This window comes from Hyperolius riggenbachi, chromosome 6 (genome assembly GCF_040937935.1).
Source record: "Hyperolius riggenbachi isolate aHypRig1 chromosome 6, aHypRig1.pri, whole genome shotgun sequence".
Lineage (NCBI taxonomy): Eukaryota > Metazoa > Chordata > Amphibia > Anura > Hyperoliidae > Hyperolius > Hyperolius riggenbachi.
The window spans coordinates 67,190,230-67,217,739 of record NC_090651.1 but is presented as its reverse complement, the minus strand read 5'-3'; the positions used below and the strand labels follow the sequence as shown (position 1 = coordinate 67,217,739).

At 44.5% G+C, this 27,510-nt stretch overlaps 1 protein-coding gene and 1 long non-coding RNA gene across 9 annotated transcripts in view; one reads left to right on the top strand and one right to left on the bottom strand.

The window, feature by feature from the left end:
- Positions 1 to 27,510, bottom strand: part of SZT2 (SZT2 subunit of KICSTOR complex) — a 414,375-nt gene that overhangs the window by 210,001 nt on the left and 176,864 nt on the right. For all 8 annotated transcript variants that reach the window (XM_068239443.1, XM_068239448.1, XM_068239449.1 and 5 more), the window contains 9 exons: positions 24,111 to 24,236; positions 21,858 to 22,031; positions 21,588 to 21,758; positions 21,260 to 21,391; positions 20,015 to 20,153; positions 19,804 to 19,910; positions 17,661 to 17,868; positions 16,432 to 16,602; positions 10,220 to 10,445 (listed from right to left, as the gene is read on the bottom strand). In XM_068239443.1, the coding sequence (XP_068095544.1) occupies positions 10,220 to 10,445; positions 16,432 to 16,602; positions 17,661 to 17,868; positions 19,804 to 19,910; positions 20,015 to 20,153; positions 21,260 to 21,391; positions 21,588 to 21,758; positions 21,858 to 22,031; positions 24,111 to 24,236 (1,454 nt within the window). The remainder of the gene's footprint in view (positions 1 to 10,219; positions 10,446 to 16,431; positions 16,603 to 17,660; positions 17,869 to 19,803; positions 19,911 to 20,014; positions 20,154 to 21,259; positions 21,392 to 21,587; positions 21,759 to 21,857; positions 22,032 to 24,110; positions 24,237 to 27,510) is intronic.
- LOC137520901 (uncharacterized) lies at positions 13,826 to 20,525 on the top strand. Its single transcript, XR_011021970.1, has 3 exons — positions 13,826 to 13,966; positions 19,771 to 19,918; positions 19,989 to 20,525. It is a non-coding gene; the product is annotated as an uncharacterized lncRNA (long non-coding RNA).

Sequence of the window (27,510 nt, the reverse complement as noted above, 5' to 3'; positions counted from 1 at the left end):
ATCCCACGGTATTCCGTTAGGTGTATGAGGAGTTCATAGAAGATTTTATTTTTTGTCAAAAAAAAACAAAACAATAAAAATCAATTTCCACTAACTTGTGACAAAAAATAAAATATTATATGAACTCACCATACTCCTAACGGAATACCTTGGGGTGTCGTCTTTCTAAAACGGGGTCACTTGTGTGGTTCCTATACTGCCCTGGCATTTTAGGGGCCCTAAACCGTGAGGAGTAGTCTGGAAATCAAATGCCTCAAAATTACCTGCAAAAAAAGTGTCACACGTGGTATCTCAGAAGAAGTAGTATAATGTGTTTTGGGATGTATTTTTACACATACCCATGCTGGTGGGAGAAATATCTCTGTAAATGGACAATTGTGTGTAAAAAAAAAATCAACAAATTCTCATTCACAGAGATATTTCTCCCACCCAGCATGGGTATGTGTAAAAATACACCCCAAAACACATTATACTATTTCTCCTGAGTACGGCGATACAACATGTGACACTTTTTTTGCAGCCTAGGTGCGCTAAGGGGCCCAAAGTCCTATGAGCACCTTTAGGCTTTACAGGGGTGATTAAAATTTAGCACCCCCAAAATGAGAGGACAGTAAACACACCCCATAAATGACCCAATTTTGGAAAGTAAACACCCCAAAGTATTCAGAGAGGGGCATGGTGAGTCTGTGGCAGATTTCTTTTTTTTTTTGTCACAAGTTAGCAAAAATGGAAATGTTTTTTTTAATTTTTTTGTGACAAAGTGTCATTTTCCGCTAACTTGTGACAAAAAAAAAAAATCTATGAACTCACCATGCCTCTCAGTGAATACTTTGGGATGCCTTCTTTCCAAAATGGGGTCATTTGGGGGGTATTTATACTATCCTGGAATTCTAGCACCTCATGAAACATGACAGGCGCTCAGAAAAGTCAGAGATGCTTTAAACTGGGGAAATTCACTTTTCGCACCATAGTTTGTGAACGCTATAACTTTTACCCCCCAAAAAAGAAAAAAAAATAAGTGTCTATTAATCAAAGACATGTAGTACAATAAATTTAGACAAAGATGTATACAGAAATTTTACTTTATTTGAAAAATGTCAGCACAGAAAGTTAAAAAAAATATTTTTTTTGACAAAATTCATGTCTTTTTTGATGAATAAAATAAAAACTAAAAATCACAGCAGCAATCAAATAGCACCAAAAGAAAGCTGTATTAGTGATAAGAAAAGGAGATAAAATTCATTTAGATAGTAGGTTGTATGACCGAGCAATAAACCGTTAAAGCTGCAGTGTTCTGAATGGAAAAAAGTGTCTGGTCCTTAAAGACAAACTGTAATGAAACCCCCCCTCGGGGGGGTACTCACCTCGGGTGTGGGAAGCCTCCGGATACTATTAAGGCTTCCCCCGTCCTTCTCGCTCCCACGGCGGCGGCGAAAAACCTCCCGGAGCGGCGGCGATGTAAATATTTACCTTCCAGGCTCCAGCACAGGCGCAGTATCCGCTCTCTGCACGGAGATAGGTGAAAATAGCCAATCTCCATCGGGCCGATCTATTGCGCAAGCGCAAGTCGCCTGCGCAGTAGAGCAGACCCGACGGAGATCGGATATTTTCACCTATCTCCATCAGAAGAGCCGCAACAGCGCCCCGCTGGAGCCAGAAAAGGTAAATATTGCACAGGCTGACAAATTGTCGCCTGTGCGTTCCATGGGTTGCAGCAAGATCGCCGTAGGACACAGGAGGACGGGGGAAGCCTCAATAGGGTACAGAGGCTTCCCCCTACTGAGGTGAGTACCCCCCAGGGGAACTTTTTTCAGTACAGGTTTTCTTTAAGGGATTTTAAGGCTGCAGTCCTTAAGTGGTTAAACAGTTTAACACAGCTCACTCTTCTGGAAAGCTTGCTGCTGCATCCGAAGAGGTGATAGCATTAGCTTTTGTTTACATTCCTTTGCCTGCTACAATTAGTGTACATTCCTAGCTGTGCTGAAAATTAGCTCTCTCTGCAGTAGAAGCAGAGAGCTGAGAAGCAATCACTAGATAGATTTTAATATATAAATACATCAGCTATGCAATAAAATACAAAGGCAGCTTTCAGAGCAGATAAACTGCACTTTGGGAACGTAATTTGTTAACAGACAATATTTCATGTGCACACAAGCAAATATGATACCTGTGCGGGTAATAAAAAGTAGGAAAACACATCAGAGTTTTATCTCGCTTTAAAGTCTGGCCATTTAACAGCAGACAGATTTCTGCCATTTAAGCATTCTGACTTGACAAAGGGACCCAGCGTGGTCCAAAAACATTGGCTTCTTGGTTGTTGGATCTAAGTCATATAAGATCACAGCAAGATTTGCAATCGCAGTAGCATACACACATCTGCCGTTAGAGCATTTTGCAATAAATCTGTGATCTCCTGGATTTTTTTTTTTTTTTTTGAAAAAACGTTTTATTGCAATTTTTCAAATATTACAAACATACAGTATATACATAATATACATAACATTGTATATTACAAATATCTCCCATCCCTCCCCCACCCCTCCCCCACACAGTCTTCCCAACTCCCCCCCTGAGTCCTCCCATCCCTATCCTCCCGTCTACTTGTCTAGAGGAAAGAATCCATCACCTCTCCTATTAATATAAGGCATAGTCCATTGGTCAAATATCAATGTCAGAAGCTTCCAGCCATTTCCTCCACACCCAGGGGTGCCTCTAGTCATTTTGTCACTCCAGGCGAGAAAACCTGTGGCGCCCCCCCCCCCAGCCCCTCCCCTCCAGGAAAATAATCATAATGCAGCATCGTTTCACCAGAAAATAATCATAATGCGGCAGTGTTTCTTAAGAAAATAATAGTAATTATCGTAATTCAGAATCGTAATTCACCAGAAAATAATCGTAATTGGCAGTGTTTCACCAGAAAATACACTTATTGCAGCAGCAGTTCACCGGAAAATATTCGTAAGGTGGCAGCGTTTCACCAGAAAATACACTTATTGCAGCAGCATGTCACCAGAAATTAATCATAGGGCAGCAGCGTTTCACCAGAAAATAATCGTAATGGGGCAGCGTTGTCAGAAAATAATCGTAATGTGGAAGCGTTTCACCAGAAAATACACATAATCCGAGCAGAGGGAAAGAGTAGAGAGGGAGAGGCAGCATAAGATGTAAGAGGGGGGTAGAAGAACAGAGAGGGGGAGGGATAGACAGCATAAGATGGAAGAGGGTGCAGAGAAACAGTGGAGAGAGGGAGAGACAGCATAAGATGGAAGAGAGTGCAGAGGAACAGAGAGGGGTAGAGACAGCATAAGATGGAAGAGGGGGCAGAGGAACAGAGAGGGGAGAGGGAGAGACATCATAAGATGGAAGAGAGTGCAGAGGAACAGAGGGGAGAGGGAGAGACAGCATAAGATGGAAGAGAGTGCAGAGGAACAGAGAGGGGTAGAGACAGCATAAGATGGAAGAGGGGGCAGAGGAACAGAGAGGGGAGAGGGAGAGACAGCATAAGATGGAAGAGAGTGCAGAGGAACAGAGGGGAGAGGGAGAGACAGCATAAGATGGAAGAGAGTGCAGAGGAACAGAGAGGGGTAGAGACAGCATAAGATGGAAGAGGGGGCAGAGGAACAGAGAGGGGAGAGGGAGAGACAGCATAAGATGGAAGAGAGTGCAGAGGAACAGAGGGGAGAGGGAGAGACAGCATAAGATGGAAGAGAGTGCAGAGGAACAGAGAGGGGTAGAGACAGCATAAGATGGAAGAGGGGGCAGAGGAACAGAGAGGGGAGAGGGAGAGACAGCATAAGATGGAAGAGAGTGCAGAGGAACAGAGGGGAGAGGGAGAGACAGCATAAGATGGAAGAGAGTGCAGAGGAACAGAGAGGGGTAGAGACAGCATAAGATGGAAGAGGGGGCAGAGGAACGGAGAGGGAGAGACAGCACAGCACTAAAGCACAGGTTTACAGCTTTACCAGTCTACAGCCTAACCAGCTTTCAAAGAAAACTCTAGTATTAAAAGAGCAGGGCACATTCTAGCAGTTATGAAGGTACTGGGAGTCTGCACACAGGACAGAAAGTGTTCTTAGCAGCCTGCCTGCATACCTTCTCTTCTGCCTGTGCATGCAGCTTATCATCTCTGGAGTAGTGATGGTTCGTTCGCGAACGAGCCGGCTCTTTGCTGCGAACGACAAGAGCCGGTTCTCAGTTTTGAAAGAGCCGATGCCTCTGCCGCCCCACAGAGCTCTGCTTTGCTCTGCAATAAAGGGCGCTGAGGCATGTTGGGAGATGTAGTCTTCCTCTTGCAGCTTGTAGGAGTGTATGGGGTGGAGCAGAGCAGTAGCAGGAGGGATTGCCCCAGTCAGAGAAGCAGTCTGGTATTGTCATGGAAACGGGGGCGGGGCTTTTACTCCGATTCTGAGTGGTGTTTAGTGATATTTAATGAAGAGCCGATTCAGAGCCGTAAGAGCCGGCTCTTTAATTGGAGCCGATTCAGAAGAGCCGATTCTCTGAAAAGAGCCGGAATTCCCATCACTACTCTGGAGCAGAAACCTACCTTCTCCCGGGCTGTGTGGCTGTCTTGTGCGGGGGCGGGGCTCCAACACAGACACATCACATTCTTCTCTCTGTGACTGCATCTGTCCCCTGGCTGTCTTGCTCCAGTGTCTGTGTGCAGCCAGTGACACAGGCAGGGGCGGCGCCAGGGGGGTGCAAGGGGGTGCTCGAGCACCCCCTAGAATTGTCCAAGCACCCCCAAAGCACCCCCTGGAGTGAACTGACTTCAGGCGTCTAAAAGACGCCAAGTCAGTTCACACAGCGGCAGCACGGAGCAGCAGGCAGGGCTACGGTAAGATGGCCGCCCGGAGCCCTGCTCTGCAGACTTCGGGCGGCCATTTTCCCGTAGCCCTGCTCTCTGCATGCAGGCAGGAAGTCTCGTCGTGACGTCGGGAAGGAAGAGGATCGTGGGCGCGCGGGTGCTGCGCGCCACAAGGAGGTCGGGACAGGAGGTCGGGAAAGAAGGTCTTCGGCTGTAGGTGAGTAAATGGGTTTTTCTTTTCTTTTTCAGGTGGTGCTTATTGGGGTCATATCTGCTACGGATTGTGCATATTGGGGTCATATCTGCTACGGATTGTGCATATTGGGGTCATATCTGCTACGGATTGTGCATATTGGGGTCATATCTGCTATGGATTGTGCATATTGGGGTCATTTCTGCTACGGATTGTGCATATTGGGGTCCTATCTGCTACGGATTGTGCATATTGGGGTCATATCTGCTACAGATTGTGCATATTGGGGTCATATCTGCTACAGATTGTGCATATTGGGGTCATATCTGCTACCGATTGTGCATATTGGGGTCATTTCTGCTACGGATTGTGCATATTGGGGTCATTTCTGCTGCGGATTGTGCATATTGGGGTCATATCTGCTACGGATTGTGCATATTGGGGTCATATCTGCTACGGATTGTGCATATTGGGGTCATATCTGCTACGGATTGTGCATATGGGGGTCATATCTGCTACGGATTGTGCATATTGGGGTCATATCTGCTACCGATTGTGCATATTGGGGTCATATCTGCTACCGATTGTGCATATTGGGGTCATATCTGCTACCGATTGTGCATATTGGGGCCATATCTGCTACCGATTGTGCATATTGGGGCCATATCTGCTACCGATTGTGCATATTGGGGCCATATCTGCTACCGATTGTGCATATTGGGGCCATATCTGCTACCGATTGTGCATATTGGGGCCATATCTGCTACCGATTGTGCATATTGGGGCCATATCTGCTACCGATTGTGCATATTGGGGTCATTGGATGTGTTTTTTGTTAAAATCTGCTCACATTATGTGAATTTTCTGGGGAAAGGGTCACCAAAACTTGGGCCCTCTGTCTTTGCGTTGCACTTTTAAAGGGAACCCGAGGTGAGAATAATATTGAGGCTGCCATATTTATCTCCTTTTAAGTAATACCAGCTGCCTGGCTGCCGTGTTGGTCCTCTGCCTCTAATTCTTTCAACCATAGACCCTGAACAAGCATGCAGCAGGTCAGGGGTTTCTGACAATATTGTCAGAACTGACAAGATTAGCTGCATGCTTGTTTCTGGTGTAATTCAGTTCACTACTACAGCCAAATAGATCAGCAGGGCTGCCAGGCAACTAGAATTGTTTAAAAGGAAATAAATATGGCAACCACCATATCACTCTCACCCTGGGTTCACTTTAAATTACAGTTAGCCCCGCCCTCATCCAGTCCTGACCACGCCCATTTTTGTAGCCACACCCATTTTTTGCTGCGGCGCGTCAGCTCCCCCAGAAATTGGTCCAGCACCTGCATAGCACCCCCTAAAAATTTTTCCTGGAGCCGCCACTGGACACAGGTGGGGGGTCAGACTGTCGGGGCATAAGCTGGCTGGCCGCTGGCTCCTGGTTTGACTAGTGTGGGGCGGAGTTAAAGGCTGGGCCACACGAGGTAAACACTTTACCTGTGTGGCTACTGAGAAGAAGGGGCACGGCTTTAAAGAAGGAGCCTGGCAGAGAAGAGCAGTATTGATTGCTTTATTGGCTGGGGAGAAGTGGAGGTGGAGGCACTGCTGAGCACATGGTAGCATGCCGAGCACCGGGGACTGAGTCGGGAGGTAATATAATATAAAACAAAAAAAACCATGGTCACAGTAGCAGCGGCGGGGGAATGCGCCTCACCCCCTCATGGCGCCTCACCACCTCATGGCGCCCCAGGCAACCGCCTATACTTGCCTGGTGGGTGAGACACCCCTGTCCACACCTTATAGAATTTTTTAACAGAGCCACGGTTCTGGTATACATTTTTATAAATTGGTAAGTCAGAGTTAATAGCAGACCTAAATTCCGTAATAGAGGGTGCTTCTGGCTTTTTCCACGCTAGGGCAATTGCCCTCCTAGCATAAAATAATAGAAGTTTTACCAAGAGCTGTTTGTTTTCCCCGAGAGTGATGTCCCCAAAATGATTAAGTAGCATAGCAGTAGCTGTAAATGGAACCTGTGGACCAATAATTTCTGCGATTGTATCATGTACCTGTGACCAAAATAGTTTAATCCCCCCACACTCCCAGAAGATATGGAAAAATCCTGCCCCTTCCGTTCCGCACCTCCAGCACGCATCATCAACATCAAGTCCCATCCGAGATAGCCTCCGAGGGGTGTAATAAACTCTATAGAGGTATTTTAGTGCACTCAACTTATGTTTGGCTGCAATCTGAATTTTAAGAAAATCCGCTACTATTCCTTCCCAGTCTTTAAATGACAGGTCTGGGAAATCTATATTCCATGCTGCAAGAGCTTTGGCAGGAACTTGGGATGGGATCTCCTGGATTTATTATAAAACTATTACAATGGGCATGAAGGTGCATGACTACCACTGTATGACTGCTACCATGTCACTAATTGTTCAGTGATACTCATTATGATCTGATTTTCCACTGAAAGCAGATGATTAATAAAAGGGCACAGTACAGGTTTGCTGGAATGACTATTAGAAGATGTACAATAGGAGATAGCACTCAATGGGTTAAAAATGGGCATACATGTCGGTTTCCCGCCTGGTCACTTTGGCGCAAGGGGAGTTGAATGACGGGCTCACGCTGCTGTCGGTGACATTCCGGGCGATGTTAATTATTATTCCTCCTCCAAGTCACAGCAACTTGGGGGGAGAAGTAATTTGGGGTCCTGCAATCGCCTGAACCCCGAATTATGGCTACTCGCAGGGCCGGTTCTCTCATGAAGCAAAGTGAAACATTTGCATCAGGCGGCACAGATTACAGGGGCAGCATGTTTGTACTGTGTGTTTACACTTCTAGCAGAGAGGCAAGGTCCCCTTACTACATTTCTTTATTCCAAGTCATACTGATGCACAGAGGAAAAGATCAAAACAACCAGCTGGGGGGCACTGCAGAATATGCTGGGCTACTTACAGTGGTTTCACACTGCTAGGAACCCGACAATCGATTATCAGCAGATTCAATCACTTCGATCTTACTGGGAGGAAGCTCTCAATGAAATGGGGCTTTAAAAAGCGTAGGTTCCACAGATATGAAATAGTTTTCATGCAGAAATCTATTGACTATCTATGGGGAGGTGTGTGGAGATCATAGATCCCTCTCTGATCACATTCCTATCAGAGTTGGATCTATCTTCTGGGTACGTTAGCAGTCATCTGTTAGTGTACAGCCACCTTAAATGGAACCTAAAGCGAGAGGGATATAGAGGCTGCCATATTTATTTCCTTTAAAGGGAGGGTCCAAAGTGATTGAAAATAAAAAAAAAAAAATCTACTTACCTGGGGCTTCCTCCAGCCCCTGGCAGCCCTCCTGTGCCCTCGACCCAGCTCCTGGTCCCCTCCAGTGCAGATGCCGACCTCACCAGGCCGGCATCTATTGCGTTCCAGTGCGTGGCTCATGAAGACGCACTGACACCATCCGGACTGTGCTGCGCAGGGGCAGAGCTACTACGCCTGTGCAGTACAGGCCAGGTGACGTCAGTGCGACTCTGTGAGCCGCACGCTGAAGCGCGGAAGGCATCTTGCACGGGAGGGGACCCCGGGCCACTGGCAGGGAGCGGAGCTGCGGCGAGGGCTGCAAAGGGCTGGAGAAAGCCCCAGGAAAATAGATTTTTGTTTTTTAAGTACATATATAAGTAGATAAATACTAGTTCTACTTACATAACAGATGTACTGCACTGATTACGTTATGATTCCTGTGAATTTTATAAAGGGAAAAGCAGAGAATCCTATTCTAGACAGTTTCCATCTTGGTTACCTTTGAATTAAGCGAATCCTGACATTATTTCCTCCCTCACTCTTATTTCTCCTCTTGCTAATTGTTTATTCTTTACCTACCCTGCTCCCAGAGACTTCAGACACTCCCACTGAGGTCTGTACTAGGAAGTGCACTGGCTTATGTCATTAGAAAGAGGGCGAAATGAAGGGAAGAGGAGGAATATATTATAGATATAAAGACCCCCCCCAACATTTAACTGTTTTGCCAGTCGATGACAATGGCAATTAAAGGGCCAGTGCTCCTAAGGTATGTGATGTGAGAACTCCAAACCATAACAGCACAAAATGTTTTGAAAGTTCTGAATGCAGGATTGGCATCTTTGTCACTTAACACACTCAGACCAGTTGCTGTTGAAATTTTGATGTTATGGTGACAATCCCGCTTTAAAGGATACCCGAAGTGACATGTGACATGATGAGATAGACGTGTATGTACAGTGCCTAGCACACAAATAACTATGCTGCATTCCTTTTTTTCTTCTTCTGTCTGAAAGAGTTAAATATCAGGTATGTAAGTGGCTGACTCAGTCCTGACTCAGACAGGAAGTGACTACAGTGTGACCCTCACTGATAAGAAATTCCAACTATAAAACACTTTCCTAGCAGAAAATGGCTTCTGAGAGCAGGAACAAGATCAAAAGGGAAATTTCTTATCAGTGAGAGTCACACTGTAGTCACTTCCTTTCTGAGTCAGGACTGAGTCAGCCACTTACAGACCTGATATTTAACGCTTTCCGGCAGAGAAAGAAAAATAGGAACACAGCATAGTTATTTGTGTGCTTGGCACTGTACATACACATGTCTATCTCATCATGTCACAAGTCACTTCGGGTATGCTTTAAGCAATACAAGTTACTTGGCTATCCTGCTGATCCTCTGCCTCTAATACTTTTAGCCATAGACGCTAAACAAGCATGCAGATCAGGAGCTATGACTGAAGTCGATGTACATATGCAGTAGCATGAAGCAACTTGTGCATAAGCAGCTTGTGGTACTGTGGAGGTGTGGCCATACTCTCACATGCAGATAATGACTCACAAAATAATTAGCAAATGTTTTCTTTATTGTGTTGTGAATGTATCAGGATGGCTCTAGCTGCTCTGTAAAAATGATTTGTATCAGCAGCAGATCTTTCTCCCTGCCCTATATTTTTTTCAATGTTAATCTGCCCATCTCCAGACATCGCCCTCCTCTGGCCCCATCCCAGGTTGGGCCCAGAAAAATGTGGTAACTGCATATTAAAACAGGATAAGTCTCAATGTTAAAGCCTTTTAGCGATGGCGAGGATCCCAAACACAAAGCAGTGGAAGTTGACCTGGGATTCAGAAACCACCTCAGCAGTTGAAAAGCTGACTGTATCAAGCAAAGAAATACATTTAAAATGTGTGACATAATAGAGATATACCTCTGCAGAGTGTTCCAGAATCGCCGGATGACGCTCGTTCTGTACATACTGGTGATGGGTTTCTTCAGAGTGCAGCTGATATCATGCAGAATGTCATAGCTGCCTTCCATGACCACCTCCACCCTGGTGCTGCGTATGGTGGGATCCAGGGGCCACTGGGCCATTGCTAGGTACTCCACACGCATGTTGTGTTTCCACAGTAATACCAATTTCACCTCCAGCACACCTGAGAAAACACAGAATTTAAGCAATGAGAGATGGATTATGTTGCAGCATCACTCTCGGAGAGGTCTATGATCGCCGCTGGAGCCGATGGATCAGGTGAGCCGGTTCTGCCGCTGCTTGTTACTATACAGGCCAAACAGGAGAGGAGGGGACATATGGGGGAGCAGAGGAAAAACATGGGGGACAGGACGACACAGGAAGAAACATGGGGGACACGAGATACAAGGGGGACACAATAATTGGAGAACAGCTAGGACGCTCCTGGACCATGGACGCACCAGGTTCAGTATACTGTTTTCCCCTGGTTTTTGCCCTCTAAATCTAGGTGCGTCATAGTCTGTGCGTCCTGTATCCCGAAAAATACTTTATGTGGTTTCCTTTTTATTATTTTGCAGGAAAAAAATATATACTTAATTCTTTCAGTATATTAAAATGATATATACTTATTATATTTAAGTATAATTAATTTTAAATAGTGAGTTTTTTTTCTATAGCCACTTCCCTAACCTAGGTTATTTCCCCTTAAAAACCAGAGCAATTTTCTAAATTTCACACTCCTCCTATTCATATGCCAATAACTTTATCACACCCTACATGATCTATACTTTTTTTCCCGGAAGGGTATCCTTGATTAGTGTGGTTACTTATATTCACGTTGTGTGGCTTTCAAGAGCCACTTTAAGTGTACCAGAGATCTCAATATCTAAAGAAGCGATACTTACCTGGGGCTTCCTCCAGCCCCATAAACACGTGCGAGTCTCACGCAGTCTTCCCGCGGTCTGCTGTTCAGCAGCAATCAGCCCCAACAACAGGTTCAGTCGGATCCAGTCTGGGTCTACTGCGCATGCAGTCATATACACTGAGTGGCCAAAAAATTAGAGACCCTCTAATAACGAGGTGGCCCACCTTTAGCTCTGGTCACAGCCGACATTATTATTGGCATGGACTCAGCTTCGTCCCACAACTGCTCAGTAGGATTGAGGTTAGGAGACTGAGCTGGCCATGGAAGCAGGTTAAACCCTGATTGATGTTCCTCAAACCAATTTGAAACCACTCGAGCACGGTGGCAAGAGCCCACAACAGGCACCTTTTCCCATTTTTCTGTGATACCTAAGGCACTCTTGCTGGTCTCCTGCTGCTAAAGCCCATCCTTTGCAAATTCTGTCTTGTTGTTCGTTAGGATATGCTTTGTGATGCACCTGCACTAAGTTCAGCTGTAATTTGTTGTGCTGTTGCCCTTCTGCTGCTGAGGACTATGCATGCTACTCGCCTTCCACCTCTCTCGTTTACCAGTCTTTTTTGACCAGAATAGTCCTTATGCAATCAGATGGAAAAATGTAATGTTCCTGCCACTGCCGCTTGCTATAAATGAATTTTATTGATCCATGCTAATATTCAGCTTGCAGTAAAAAAAAAATGACAGAATCACATGCCAGGTTGCCATTGACTGGTCATACAGTGGGGGCGGGCACTAGAAGCCTAGTCCTTATCACGTGAAGTTTTTTTCTCAACTGCCACTCTCTAGACGTGTATGTAAGCTATCTGTAAATGGCAACTTTTAATTATAACAGTATTATTGGCTGATAACAATAAAAGTAGAACAGCATCAAATGGAAAACAACAACAATACAAATTTTCAGTTCACGTAACAAGGCCTAATAGTGTCATAAAAATGACATATATCGTATACAGGGAGTGCAGAATTATTAGGCAAATGAGTATTTTGACCACAGCATCCTCTTTATGCATGTTGTCTTACTCCAAGCTGTATAGGCTCAAAAGCCTACTACCAATTAAGCATATTAGGTGATGTGCATCTCTGTAATGAGAAGGGGTGTGGTCTAATGACATCAACACCCTATATCAGGTGTGCATATTTATTAGACAACTTTCTTTCCTTTGGCAAAATGGGTCACAAGAAGGACTTGACAGGCTCAGAAAAGTCAAAAATAGTGAGATATCTTGCAGAGGGATGCAGCACTCTTAAAATTGCAAAGCTTCTGAAGCGTGATCATCGAACAATCAAGCGTTTCATTCAAAATAGTCAACAGGGTCGCAAGAAGCGTGTGGAAAAACCAAGGCGCAAAATAACTGCTCATGAACTGAGAAAAGTCAAGCGTGCAGCTGCCAAGATGCCACTTGCCACCAGTTTGGCCATATTTCAGAGCTGCAACATCACTGGAGTCCCCAAAAGCACAAGGTGTGCAATACTCAGAGACATGGCCAAGAAAAGGCTGAAAGACGACCACCACTGAACAAGACACACAAGCTGAAACGTCAAGACTGGGCCAAGAAATATCTCAAGACTGATTTTTCTAAGGTTTTATGGACTGATAAAATGAGAGTGAGTCTTGATGGGCCAGATGGATGGGCCCGTGGCTGGATTGGTAAAGGGCAGAGAGCTCCAGTCCGACTCAGACGCCAGCAAGGTGGAGGCGGAGTACTGGTTTGGGCTGGTATCATCAAAGATGAGCTTGTGGGGCCTTTTCGGGTTGAGGATGGAGTCAAGCTCAACTCCCAGTCCTACTGCCAGTTTCTGGAAGACACCTTCTTCAAGCAGTGGTACAGGAAGAAGTCTGCATCCTACAAGAAAAACATGATTTTCATGCAGGACAATGCTCCATCACACGCGTCCAAGTACTCCACAGCGTGGCTGGCAAGAAAGGGTAAAAAAGAAGAAAAACTAATGACATGGCCTCCTTGTTCACCTGATCTGAACCCCATTGAGAACATGTGGTCCATCATAAAATGTGAGATTTACAAGGAGGGAAACCAGTACACCTCTCTGAACAGTGTCTGGTAGGCTGTGGTTGCTGCTGCATGCAATGTTGATGGTGAACAGATCAAAACAGTGACAGAATCCATGGATGGCAGGCTTTTGAGTGTTCTTGCAAAAAAAAGTGGCTATATTGGTCACTGATTTGTTTTAGTTTTGTTTTTGAATGTCAGAAATGTATATTTGTGAATGTTGAGATGTTATATTGGTTTCACTGGTAAAAATAAATAATTGAAATGGGTATATATTTGTTTTTTGTTAAGTTGCCTAATAATTATGCACAGTAATAGTCACCCTAACACACAGATATCCCCCTAAAATAGCTAAAACTAAAAACTATTTTCAAAAATATTTAGCTTTGATATTAATGAGTTTTTTGGGTTCATTGAGAACATGGTTGTTGTTCAATAATAAAATTATTCCTCAAAAATACAACTTGCCTAATAATTCTGCACTCCCTGTACACGTAACCAAGGTTGGCATGCCTCTGCTATCTCACATGTGTTTGCTATCTTGCAGCATCATAATTTATGTTCCATCAACTCCCATTGAATCCATTCCAAATAGACAACTCTATTTCCCATTACATACACTCTAGCACCTTATTGAAGTCCTCTGACTCCCTGAACGCGTCTCAGAAGGACCAGGTCTTATGAAAACCTCCGCCCTATTCAAAGCAGTATGGGCTAGATCTTCCATCAGTCTCATATAATCAAGTTCTTTCACCAATTCTGGTGAGCTGGGAGGTACGTGATCTCTCCATTTCCTCACTAGCACACATTTAGCAGCATTTACTATATGTCGCACCACATATTTTTTTTTTGTATGCTTTCATGGACCACTCATTATGGTGTAACAGATAACATGCTGGACCTAAGGGTGTTTTTCTATCTGTCACATGTTTCAGGACCTCTCAAATCTGACCAAAACCTCTGAGCAGGGGACATCCCCATAGTATGTGTGATAATGATCCCACTGCATCTCCAGCATCTGTCATCTGTGTTGGGGAAGCTATGGCTGCAGTGAGAGGTATATGGAGGCTGCCATATTTATTTCCTTTTCAACAATATTAGTTGCCTGGCAGTCCTGCTGATTGCCTGCCTCTAATACTTTTAACCATAGACCCTGAACAAGAATCCAGTGAATCAGGTGTTTCGAGGTTATTGTCAGATCTGACAAGATGATCTGCATGCTTGCTTCTGGTGCGATTCAGACACATAGATCAGCAGGGCTGGCTGGTATTGTTTAAAAGGAAATAAATATGGCAGCTTCCATATTCTTTTAACTACAGTCCTTTAAGAGGAGTATAGTACCGCTGTGAAAGCTTTTTATAGTTAATCTCTTGCATTCTACATGACAGGGATGTTTTGTCTGTGTATATATATATATATATATATATATATATATATATATATATATATATATATATATATATATATATATATATATATATATATATATATATATATACTTCCCTGAGCAGATGAGAAGGACTTACTTAGTTATCGCTCCCACCCTCCAAGTTAGGGCGAGTCTTGTTCTGATTGCAGAATTAGCAGCAAATATATATTTAGAGAGGGTCTTTCTTATTGGGTCAACACCTGTGCACATTTCCTCAACTTCGTTCGTTGTCGTACCTGAGAGGGTCTCACCATCGATCATCCTAGCAAATGTTGTATCTGGAAATAGCCCCACCAGTCTAACCCAGGATTGTCAAATATGCGCTTAAAGTGTACCGGAGCTCAAAAAAAATAAAACGTTTTATACATACCTTGGGCTTCCTCCAGCCCCATCCGCTCTGATCGCTCCCACGCAGCCATCCTCCGCTGCCCGCAGCTTCGGTACCGGGTCCCGTCACTGACGTCATCGGAGCCAAGCTATGCAGGAGAAGTGTGCCCTCTACGTATCTCTCCAGCAGCTGCTACTGGGGTGATACGCAAACAGCGCACTTCACTTACGCCAGACTGGCTCCGACTGACGGAAGTGACGGGACCCGGTACTGAAACTGCAGGCAGTGGAGGACGGCGGCACGGGAGCGATCCAAGCGGATAGGGCTGGAGGAAGCCCCAGGTATGTATAAAACTTTTTATTTTTTTGAGCTCTGAGTCACTTTAAAGTCTCCCAGAGACAACCATTCCCCTTGGTTTGATAAGGCAGTGATGGTCAGGTTTGTAATGGGATGGGCGTGAATGCGGCGGCAGCTCCAGGACCGCCTAACGCTGATTGGCATCAAGTCCTGGAGCTGCAGTTTACCAGGGAATGCAAGTGCGCATGCTGACAAAGCTGCACAGCCTTGTATCGTGAAAAATGGCCTGATCACTAGATGGGTGTGAGCCTGTGGTCCTGAAGTGGTTAAAGTCAATGGGAACTGGGAAAAAAAAAAAAAAAAAAACAACCAGCCAGATACTTACCTAAGGAGAGGGAAGGCTCTGGGTTCTATACAGCCGTCCGGCTCCTCTAACAGTCCCCGCATTCCAGTGCTGGCTCCCCTGGTGGCAGTATTCAACCAAATTGGTCAAATACTGCTTTTTCTGCCAAAAGAGGTTTGGGAATTAAGAGAAGTGCGCTCTTTACGTATCTTTCCAGCAGCCACTGGAGAGATATACGTAGAGGGCACACTTCCTTTGCACAGACTGGCTGCGACTGGCTGAAGTTATGGGACCAGGTACCGAAGAGGGAGGAGACTGAGGACGGCAGTATGGGAGTGATCTGTGCGCATGGGACTGGAGAAAGCCCCAGGTATGTATAAAACGGTTATATCGTTTCAGCTCTGGTTTCCTTCAACTCTTCCTGTACTGCAAACAATATGAGATTCATATCTTTGCTACTAATGTTCTATTTATTAGCTGTACTACACATACGAATCATATCATAATTTTATTTTTACTTTAGATTCCCAATGTGCCTGTCCAATCAATCCCTCTCAGATCAGAATTTGTTTGCATTAATATTAATTCCTTCAATACACAACACATACATTTTCATTAGATTCCAGCATCTAATTTAATAAAAACTGATCAAACCACAGCATGCACTGTTTGATGTATGCAATGCCCATCAATCGACTACTATTCCTGCCCAGACCCGATCTACAGAATGAAGCAGAGAAATATCTTGAAATCCCTCGTTGCTCAACCAGGATCGACCATTGACCGTGGCTGCTGCACACAGCAGGATGAGAGATGGTGCAGGGCAGCACTTGTGACTTTACCTTTGGTGATCCGGATCTCCCGTATATTGTATCCTTCCCGGAGACGAACTGACACCACACTGATAATGTCTGCATGCACCTCCTTCTCTGCATGCTTCCTCCGGCGCATTGCAAGTGCTGGGTTACTGCTGGCCGATACCAAGTGCTCATTGAATAACTTGTGCTGTGAAACTGCCAAGGGAAAAATACAAACATTGAACTCCATGCAGACAAGTAAACAAGTGCAACAAGTGGTTGAGATATATGTCTTAAAGAGTAACTGTTAGCCCCCAAAGTGAAATTTAAATCTCTATAGCAATGTTTTATTTAGTATTTCAGTGAGCCAAAAAGCCAATGCAGAACTTAAAAATCAATGTAATTTTTATACTATGTAGCCTTTTGGACAAGCTCCGGACGCAAAGCCGCATATCAGATACTGCTTCAGCATGCAGAGCATGCCTATGTCTGCCCGACCCCCCTCTCCCCCCCCCAGGACCAGGTGCCGATCTATTCTCACATCAAACAGCTGACCGCTCTGACACGGAGAGAGCGGGAGCACTTACAGTGCCGCCACCGCAGAGCAGCCACCGAGTCACACGTGAGAGTGACTCGGCGGTGGCTGCTCTGCGGTGGCGGCGCTGTAAGTGCTCCCGCTCTCTCCGTGTCAGAGCGGTCAGCTGTTTGATGTGAGAATAGATCGGCACCTGGTCCTGGGGGGGGGAGAGGGGGGTCGGGCAGACATAGGCATGCTCTGCATGCTGAAGCAGTATCTGATATGCGGCTTTGCGTCCGGAGCTTGTCCAAAAGGCTACATAGTATAAAAATTACATTGATTTTTAAGTTCTGCATTGGCTTTTTGGCTCACTGAAATACTAAATAAAACATTGCTATAGAGATTTAAATTTCACTTTGGGGGCTAACAGTTACTCTTTAAAGTGGATCCGAGATAAACTTTTACTCACTGCATAATGTTGTTCCTTTTATATACAGTAGTTTATAGGGCATTCCTCAAGCCAAATACTTTTTTTGTTTTAATACTCTAATTCCCTGAAATACTCTAATTCCAATGAGCCTTGAAAGGAAATAACTATGGCAGTCTCTAGATCCTTTTTGCTACAGGGTCACTTTCCACCAAGAAGATAGGAGTTTACAGAGGGTACTTGGAATCCTGAGTCTCCTCATATAGATTGATCTGAGAATTATGTATTAGCAGCAGTCATAAGATTTTGCAGTCTAGGTCTGACTCTTACCACAATATTCAGGATTCAGTGCCTCTCCTGTGCGCAGAAAGGAATACAGTAAGAATGCCTTATGGTAGACATTCATGTCCGCCTGCCCCGGCTCTAATTCCGGACAAGAAGAGAGGTAGGATCCTAAGGTCGCCATGGCAATAAACTTCATCAGCTCTACATTGGGGACATAGCCAAAGCTGCAGTCATAAGAATACTCGCCACCAACCTGCAATTAAGAGAGGAGACATGAAGGGTATAGTAACTGGCATCCATCATCCATAAGTAGTGGAGTAAAGGTGGCCATACATCAGGCGACTTGGCGGCCGATCAACCATCCGATTCAATTATTATAATCGAATTGGATAAAAATCGTTGCCGCCAAGTGCATGCCCGATCAACGATGTGATCAATTTCAGGCTGAAATTGCTTGCATTAATTGGTCGAACATGCTGTAAGATGTCAGGCTGTTGTGGTCGGTCGGTCGGTTGCACGACAGTATTGACAAAACAACAAAAAACGCTGACGCCGCAAACCCCCCCCCCCCCCCCACCCAATACTGGTCCGCGGCACGTTTTCAGCTGGTCCGCGGGCATGTACTCTGCCTAATATATTCATGCACAGCAGCAGGCAGCATAGTGTCACCTAATAGTAGGACTGTTCTGCCACACCCAGCCTGGCTTTGTACCAAAATACCGGGTGCCGTGGTTTTATTTCTGGGTGGGGAGCGGGTGTCAACCCTGGCCCATATAAAAGGTGTTTCTATGAGCTGAGGGCCCAATTCCATTCGCCTGCACCTCTCCCTTATCTCCCAGCTCTCTTTTACCCCAACACATCGCCATATCCCGTTCCTTGGGAAACATTCTAGCTGCACACTGTCATAACCACCTGCACCCTCCTCCCAGAAATATTCCCCAACCCCACGACCACGCACCCTGCCCCTCCCCACACCGGTCCCCGGGAAAAATGTCATACTGCAAAGCGGCCCTCAAACCGAAAAAGGTTGTGGACCCCCGCACTATACAATACACACATGTCCGCGTTAATATGGTAACCAAGTGGTTCATGTGTATGGTCGGAAGAGCTTAGAGGCAGCGGCAGACAAGGAGAGCCAATGTGTAGTGCATAGGGCACATGAGGGGCGGGGGGGGGGGGGAATATTAGATGGACAGTGTCAGGCCGGCAAGATGGTGGATGCAGCGTCACAAGGCCAATTCCGGATGGATATCAGTATGAAATTGATCGGGAATTGGCCTGTGATGTATGGGCAGGCAGCAGATCTCTCTACAATTAGATTTGATGAGAGAGATATGTCTCTTGGTCGCTCTGCTCATACATGGGACCCTTAACAAGGTCCTCTTGAACCAGGTTAGTCCAACTCTAGTCCTTCAGGGTAGAAACTTCTTCCGTTTTTTTAGAACAGCTCTTATTAACAATGAATTGAGCGAAATAAGGTGAAGTGATATGGCATGGATGTAGCCCCAGAAGACTGTAATTAGATAACCCTGTCTCAGATATCTTGATTTTGAAGCAATAGTAACCAGCTTATCTCAAAATGCAAATAACAGAAACTTCCCATTCCAAGTAAGATAAGAACACTAAGATAATTAGATTCCCTCCCTCTGAAAAGCTTAAGGCCCATACACACGTCGGGTCGTTTGGACGTCCCGGCGTTCAGTCGTCCGGAGGTCAAATCAGGTGTGTGTACAGTCCGTCTTTCAGCTGATAAGACTGGTCTTGAGCGATCCGCCTGGCGGATCGCTCAAGAATAGTCTTATCAGTCGAACGACGGACTGTACACACGCCTGATTTGACGTCCACTTGCATGTGATCGGAGCTCCAAGGAGGATGCAGAGATTGCAGTGCCGCTGGCGGCAAGTAAATATGATCGCTCCCTGCGCTGCTCTGCATAGCTGCATTAGGCAGCTAAATGGCATATGCCGTTACAAGATGCTCTGGCACACATTATCTGTCTCAAGATAATGCGTACAGGGCTGCTATTGGGTTAAGCATAATAAACTGCCCAACAGGTTGACATTTTATAAATGAATTGTAATAAGATCATGAAGAGGGTATAAGGAGATGCAGAAAAGGGACTTGATTTTTCAAACTTTGATCTCCACATTTTTAGAAATTTATCAAAAACAGGTTCCTTTGAGTTTACCTGAACGAAGGAGCAAGCAATGGTGCCTCCGCGCAACTGGTTCACCAACGCTTCACAGACTGCAATATCCGGGACGCTGGTGACACCATCTGTGATCACAATGATACCTGCACAGGTAACACAAAGAAAATTCCTTTCTTCAGCCCTCTAACCACAGAGTTAACTTTTTACAACCTTTCCTACAGACAGCATAACAAACAGAAGGACTCGCCTGCACTGGAGTTGGCCGGAAGTAGCTGTAAGGCCAATATTCCCTGTCGGATCATGCTAACCAACCCAATGTCGGCCGTCACCATGGAAACACCCACTTTTCTGGCAGATTGCTGATTTCCATATTGAGGTAGGCAATCCTGAAAGGAAATTGAAACTTTTTCTTTTTTAAGAACCATGGGCGGTTTTTGTATCTGTTCATCGTGGCTCAATAAATTACGTTTTGTATGGAGAGTACCAGAGTCCGCCTTTTCTTCCGTTCAACATTCTTTTAAGAAATGTGTTCAATGGTTAAAGGACAACCGTAACCTACTAAAAAAAAAGTTAGATAGTCAACTAATTCCACCACCGAGACCCCCGTTCCAGTCTCGACTTCGACCATCAAAGAGGCCTTCAGAACTCTTATGAGGGCCATGGAAGTATAAAGTATTCTGGTCTTGGTCTCCACGTACTTACAAAGGAGAGCAGCTCCTCATCATTGCAAGTACTTGTAGACTCACTTCTGAGTTATCCCTAAGACGCAGCCGGCAGAAGATTTGAACAGGAGCACGGTGGTGGAACAAGGGGCTGCAGAGAAGAACGGGAAGGCTCTAAGGGATCCAGAGCTTTCCCTCCTCTTGAGTATGCAAGTACTCCTCTTGAGTATGTAACCTTTTTTATTTTACTAGGTTAAAATTGTCCAGTAAATCCTCCTATTGCTATATAGAGTGATAAGGACATGCCTTCTGAAAGGGCGAAAGACAGCAATAAAAACCTGAACCCTATCAATACTTGCACCAAGCCTAGCAGAAAACTCTTCCCTGAAGGGGACATGCTAATATGTATCTTTATATTGGTAGGAGAAAGTCCAGGAAAAGGCCAGCATCCGTTCCATCGGCTAATTGCCCGCTTCTTCAGAGAAGCGGGCAATTAGCCCGTGAAACGGCTGTTAGACCTTTTTCACTCCCTACTGATGCCTATAGAAGGAGTAGAACCTCATTAACCCAACCTATAGAGAATCAGAAAAAGGAGCGTTGTCCCAGACCAGTAAAGTGGTGCTAGGTAAGATGGAGGATCAGGGACCCGACACAGGTAAAATGGGCGCTGCCACAGGCCTCAATGCAGTATGCCAGTGCAGTGTAACATTTGGGCATCAGAGGCACCTGGGTTTTGCTGTTGTATAGCCGAACATCGTTGGTAACTCTGGCCAGAGTTTGGCTATTGTAAAACCTCTAATTAGAATTTCCTTATTTAGTGTCATGCCCACCTGATTGACAGGCCTGTACTGCTGCTGAAGCATCTCGGCGATCTTATTCTCAAAAGCCCCCAGCTGAAGGTGGATCTCCTGAAGGAATGCTGGCAGCTTTTGCTCCTCTAGTCGACACCCCTGAACCAGAACCTGCAAGAGAACAGATTAGCTAAAGCCAAATATAGAGAACCTGAGAACAACCTGCAGATCTCCAGCGACTGGGGCCTACCAGTCTTAAAGTTTATGTTGGATTATGTAGTTTCCAAGTGCGTGGAGTCCTAAATTATGCTCATTAACAAATTGATGTTCATGGACTAATTTCAACTATGCAAATCCCCTTTTTCACCTGATGACTTTGTAGACCTATGATGGAAGAATAAGCCTGAATCGTGACAAATATTTCTGGCTTGAAAACCATGTTGGATCCAGGGATGCGAAATGGCCTGAGAAGACCCAGGAGACAACGTGACAAAGAGTGGAAGATCTCATCAAATATGATCTCTTCTGTGGAGTCATCCTGTGTAGAGATAAACAAAGAAAGGGACAGGTCAGCAGGCAATAGAGACAGTAAGAAATTATGGACGGGGCAATGGGGTATACAAGGTATCATAATTACCACAATTCCTGTAGAAGGGCTGAGATCCAGCTCAATGACAAATCGATACTGGCGTGCTAGGAAAGTGACCCATGTTGATGGCACAAGGAGAAATGGATCGGGCTGGATGGGCTCATCGGTCTGCCAGCCATGGGGTACGACACTGATCACCTCCAACTCATCGTCATGTAAACCCTGAAAATTGAAAGCAATTTGAGACGACGTGTTAGGGACAAGGTCTAAAAGAAAAACATAGGGGAGGAAACTCCTCAAGATGTTAGTATTACTTTTGAGTAAAAAATATTGTTTAACTCACTTGATTTAAGCAGCAGTGGTGATAAAACACCTACCTGATTAGTCCAGCATTAAACAGTGCATATTTAAAGTGGGATTATATTCTGAAAACTAAAATTTAAGTAACTACTGTTAGGTATATAGAGAGCATTTGAAAGCATTTCCAAACATTCCCTGTGTGTAAAAATGTTTATTTTCACTGCAGAGAGCAGTACAAACATACTTATCTCTGGCTAATCAGCAAATGTAATAATTGCTAGCAAGAATCTCTCTCTGCCTGTCCTTCCTCCAGTCCTCCCTCCTTTTGTAATCGAATGTTTCAGCTGTCGCCAGGGCGATGTGTCTATTCAGCAGAGGGAGGGAGAAAAAAAAAAGAAAAAAAAAAAAAAGACACAGGCAGAGAGAGTCTTCTGACTGGCAATGATTACTTTTGCCGATTAGCCATAAATAAACAATCATGTACTGCTCTCTGTAGTGGAAGTACATGTTTTTACACACACTGAATTGCTTTCAAATGTTCTTTTATGTACCTAAATGTAGCTCCTGAAATTTTAGTTTTGGAAGTATAACATTTTAAGTTACCTCCCTCAATGGAGGGGAAAAAAAGCCAAATAGACATTACCATATGTGACTGTGCAGTTTTCTGGATGGAAGAAGAAATTAGTATGGTGCCTAAAGGTAGCCATACATCAGGCGACTTGGTGGCCTATCTTTCTGTTACAGAGTTATTTGGGTTAAAAAAAAGACATACGTCCATCGAGTTCAACCAGAGAACCAAGTACAACACCAGCCTGCTCCCTCACATATCCCTGTTGATCCAGAGGAAGGCGAAAAACCCTTACAAGGCATTAGCCCCAAAAGGGAAAAAATTCCTTCCCGACTCCAGATGGCAATCGGAGATTCGAGGAAGCACCCGAAGAGGTGCGTTACATGCGAGGCCGGGTCCACACCACCGCGCGGAGGTCCTTCTTGCGTTCTCTAGTGGTAAGCAGCGCACTTTTTATTCACTTGCTTGTCGCTCCCATACAGTACCAATTATTTCTGGAGCTATATAATTACTATTAGGAGAGACATGTATTGGCTGTGCAGTTTACCTTAGGATAGACCACTAGTGACAGGCTACCTTTGGTCATTTGTTCCTTTGATGCTGGTCCTTGTTTTTAATTGTTGTGGACACTTCTTTCAATAAATATCTACTTTTTGCATACTACTAGTACGTGTTTGTGCCATTTTTTAGTCATGGATTTCTTTTGAATTTGCCCATCATCACTAGATGTATGGCTACCTTAAAGTGAACCAGAGCTGAAAATGAAAAGGATTTTATACATACCTGGAGCTTCCTCCAGCCCCATCCGCCTGGATCGCTCCCACGCCGCCGTCCTCCGCTGCCCGCAGCTACGAGAACCGGCTCCCCGCACTTCCATCAGTCTGAGCCAGTCTAGCGTAACAGAAGTGCGCTGCTTGCGTATTTCTGGAGAGACACGTAGAGGGCGCACGTCTTCTGCGTAGGCTGGTTCCGATGACGTCAGTGACGGGACCCGGTTCTCGTAGCTGCGGCCAGCGGAGGACGGCAGCATGGGAGCAATCCAGGCGAATGGGGTTGGAGGAAGCCTCAGGTATGTATAAAATCTTTTTCATTTTCCTGTCTCTTGCCATCTCTGGGTTCCTTTAAAAGAACTTAAGAGAAACAGCCAAAAACATTGCTGTTTTGATGGCATTACCCCATGTGTGGTTAGTTCAAATGTGAACAATGCTTAAAACTCTGAAAAAAAAAAAGTATGGTTGTTGACAGAGGCTAGTTACACTAATACGCCAATAAAGCCAGCAGAAAAGTCAGCCTATCATATTTCTTTGAAGAAAACCACTCTCCAATAATTACACAAAAAAAAAAATGAAAATCCTGAAAGCTTACTTTTAAAAATGGTAGACGGCACCGACATACCACTACAACAGGCAAAGACACGACACAATGTTACTCACCAGCTCAGACTCAGAAACTGGTGAAATGGACTGATGGAGGTGTGACAGAAACCAAGCCAGGCGTACATTGCGGGAAATTCGATAATCCTTCTTCATAAGCAGGAAGACCTGCCCCGCCTCTTCCACCTGAGGAATAATATCACATGATCAATCATCTGAACAATGGCAATTGTGGTGAACCCTTCTGGCCTGATCCAATTCACTTTTGTTCCAAACTTTCTTTTAGGAGATCATTTTTATCTTCTGTTTAAAATAAGTTTTCAGCACTATGCAATTGAAGTAGTCCTATAAAGTAGGTGCAAAAGTACTGCCAATATTATTCTGGATATTGTCTTGCTTACTGGTGGCTTAAAGGGCATTTTATTGACAAGATGTGAATTATCACCAAGGAGAAAACTTAGGAGAAAAAGCAAATTGGATGGGATCCATTGGGTCCTACGATATTTGTAAATGGATACTGCCGATCTGTGTGCAATTCACAATTTCTGCAAAAGCCACCGTTATACAGAAACAGGTTTCCTGCTCAACTGGGAAATTGGATGGGATCCGTTGGGTCCTACAATATTTGTAGATGGATACTGCTGAGCTGTATGCAATACACAACATCTGCAAAAGCCACCGTTATACAGCAACACGTTTCCTGCTCAACTGGGAAGGAGAGAACAGCACAAATCACTCTCTTAGACACAAACTGACTATAGCTCTTCATAAACCAATAAATACTGTTGTGTGTTGACAAAGTCATGAGCATTCCACAAACCCTAGTGAGCAAAGTTAAAGGGAAAATACATTTTTATGAAGACAAAGACAATTGCTTTAGTTCAGCTTTACTCATTGATAGGAACAATGGCAAACACAGCAACTTTTTTCTTTGTTTTCATGCATCTTCAACCAGTTCCGGATGATGCTAATTGAAATCTTCACCCCGTTTTAATGCTGCTTTGGCTGCCAGGGCGTAGTTTTCAACTGACCGACGCCGCGTGTTATCACCGCTCTCGTCACTCCCGCCGATCGCGTCGCATTCTCCCCGCCTCAGCTAACTTGCCCTGAAGTCTCTATGGGTCTGATTCACAAAGCGGTGCTAACAGTTAGCACGCTGGTGAAAAGCCCTTTATCATGCCTAAACTCAGTTTAGGTGTAATAAGTTTAGGTGTGATCAAGTTTAGGCATGATAAGTTTAGGCGAGATAAGTTTAGGCGTGATAAGTTTAAGCACCAACTGGGTTAGCACCGCAGTGCACAGCTGATCAAAAGTTTTGCGCTAGCAGTCTGGTGCACTTCGCATAGAGTTTAATGGCACTGCTTTGCGTGCGGGACATTTCGCGCGATCTAAACTTATCACACCTAAACTTATCATGCCTAAACTTATCACGCCTAAACTGGCTTTTTACCAGTGTGGTGCAAAGGTTATCACGCCTAAAGTATTTTAGGCGTGATAACTGAGTTATCACCGCTTTGTGAATCAGGCCCTATGACTGCAGAGCCCTGTGAGCTGGTCAGGAGCCGACTTCATTCGCTCCTGACCCTGCCCATCAATGTAAGCAGCTCCCATTGGCTTACATTAATAGACACGGTCAGGAGCCAATGAAAGCGGCTCCTGACCGTCTCACATGACTCTGTGGTCATAAAGATGGCAGAGTGGGTGTCCTGAGGATCCTGGCGTGGATGGCGGGTACGTGCATAAAATTTGCCTGTATTCCGTCGTTTATTGTACCAGCGGTCTCTGGTCCTTAAGGGGGCAGAGACCGCTGGTACTTAAGTGGTTAAAACACAGCCATTCCATATTGTTCCTGAGGGCCCTTTCACACCGAGGCGGAGCAGTAAATGTACCGCACCCCACCTCAGCCTAATGAAAGTCTATGGGGCATCCTCACGTCCAGGCGGCTGCTGTGCTGCTGCTGGCTTCTGCGTACGTCCCCGTGCCGCCCCCCGGTAGCCCGGGGATCAATCGATGGAAACATGGTTCCCATTATTCGATCCAAGTCCCTAGCAGAAAAAAAAAAGGCTTCTCAGCAGAGGTTGCGGTCTTTCTGAAAAAAAGGAAAAAGTTTCCGTCCTCGATATGCTTCCGGGAAGCTAGGAGGACTTGGGGGGGGGGGGGGGGAAAGAAAACTCACTTTACAAATAGTAAAACTACATCTACATACATTTGTAGTACAATAAACACACATTATTACATTTAAAATTAACTGTTTCTTCTCCACACCAAAAATTACCCAAATAAAACTTTTAATGAAAAAAAAAATGACAATTAAAAAAACAAATAGTTACCTAAGGGTCTGAACTTTTTAAATATGCATGTCAAGAGTGTATATTACGACAATTTTTTTAATTATAAGCTTGTAAATAGTGATGGACGCAAAACTGAAAAAATGCACGTTTATTTCCAAATAAAATATTGGCGCCATACATTGTGATAGGGACAAAATTTAAATGGAGTAATAACCGAGAGAATGGGCAAATAAAATACAAAAGGTTTTAATTATGGTAGCATGTATTATTTTAAAGCTACAATGGCCAAAAACTGAGAAATAATGAATTTTTTCCATTTTTTTCTTACTTTTCCTGTTAAAATGCATTTAGAAAAAAAATTATTCTTAGCAAAATGTACCACCCAAAGAAAGCCTAATTAGTGGTGGAAAAAACAAGATATAGATCAATTCATTGTGATAATTAATGATAAAGTTATTAGCGAATAAATGGGAGGTGAAAAATTCTCTGTTGCATAAGGCAAAAAATCCCAGTGGGCTGAAATGATTAAAGAAAACTAATGATCAGGCGTGTCAGTTTGTTAATGCAGGTGTTGAAAATAAGTTACAGGTGAGTCAGAAAGGTGAGCTGCAGTCCTTCCACAAATCCTGCAGGGGACCACAGAACAAAAAAAGAGAATAAACTAAAGTGTTACTATAAAGAAAGGAGAAGCCTGACTTGATAAAAGGAAATGTGGGGAATGTGAGGTATGTGGATGGAATGTGAGGGGGAAGAAAGCCAACCCAACACACAACTATCTCTGCTTCACCATAAGATCCACATTAGAACACATTCAGAGCATTACAGAATTATAGAAACAAACATAAGAGAACCTTGCAAGCCTATAAAGCCTCTGTTGTAAAGCCAACCGGCCAGTGTTCGCAGTTACTGCCTGTTTATGCAGCAATAAGGCCTAGTTAATGTGAGAGGAGGATGAATCGCAGCTGTGTTCCTTCATCTACTAATTAAGCAACAATGTACCAACTTACAGCCTACTTACAAACGAATCAATTTGAAACCTTTCATACAAATAAAAGAAGAGTTTGCTTTCTTAAAACAGAAAGAATTTGCGATAATTCTGGTTGGAGTGAGCTCGAGATGTCTCCCAGGCATCACTGCTGAATATATGCAAATTATCCATTGTTACCCTT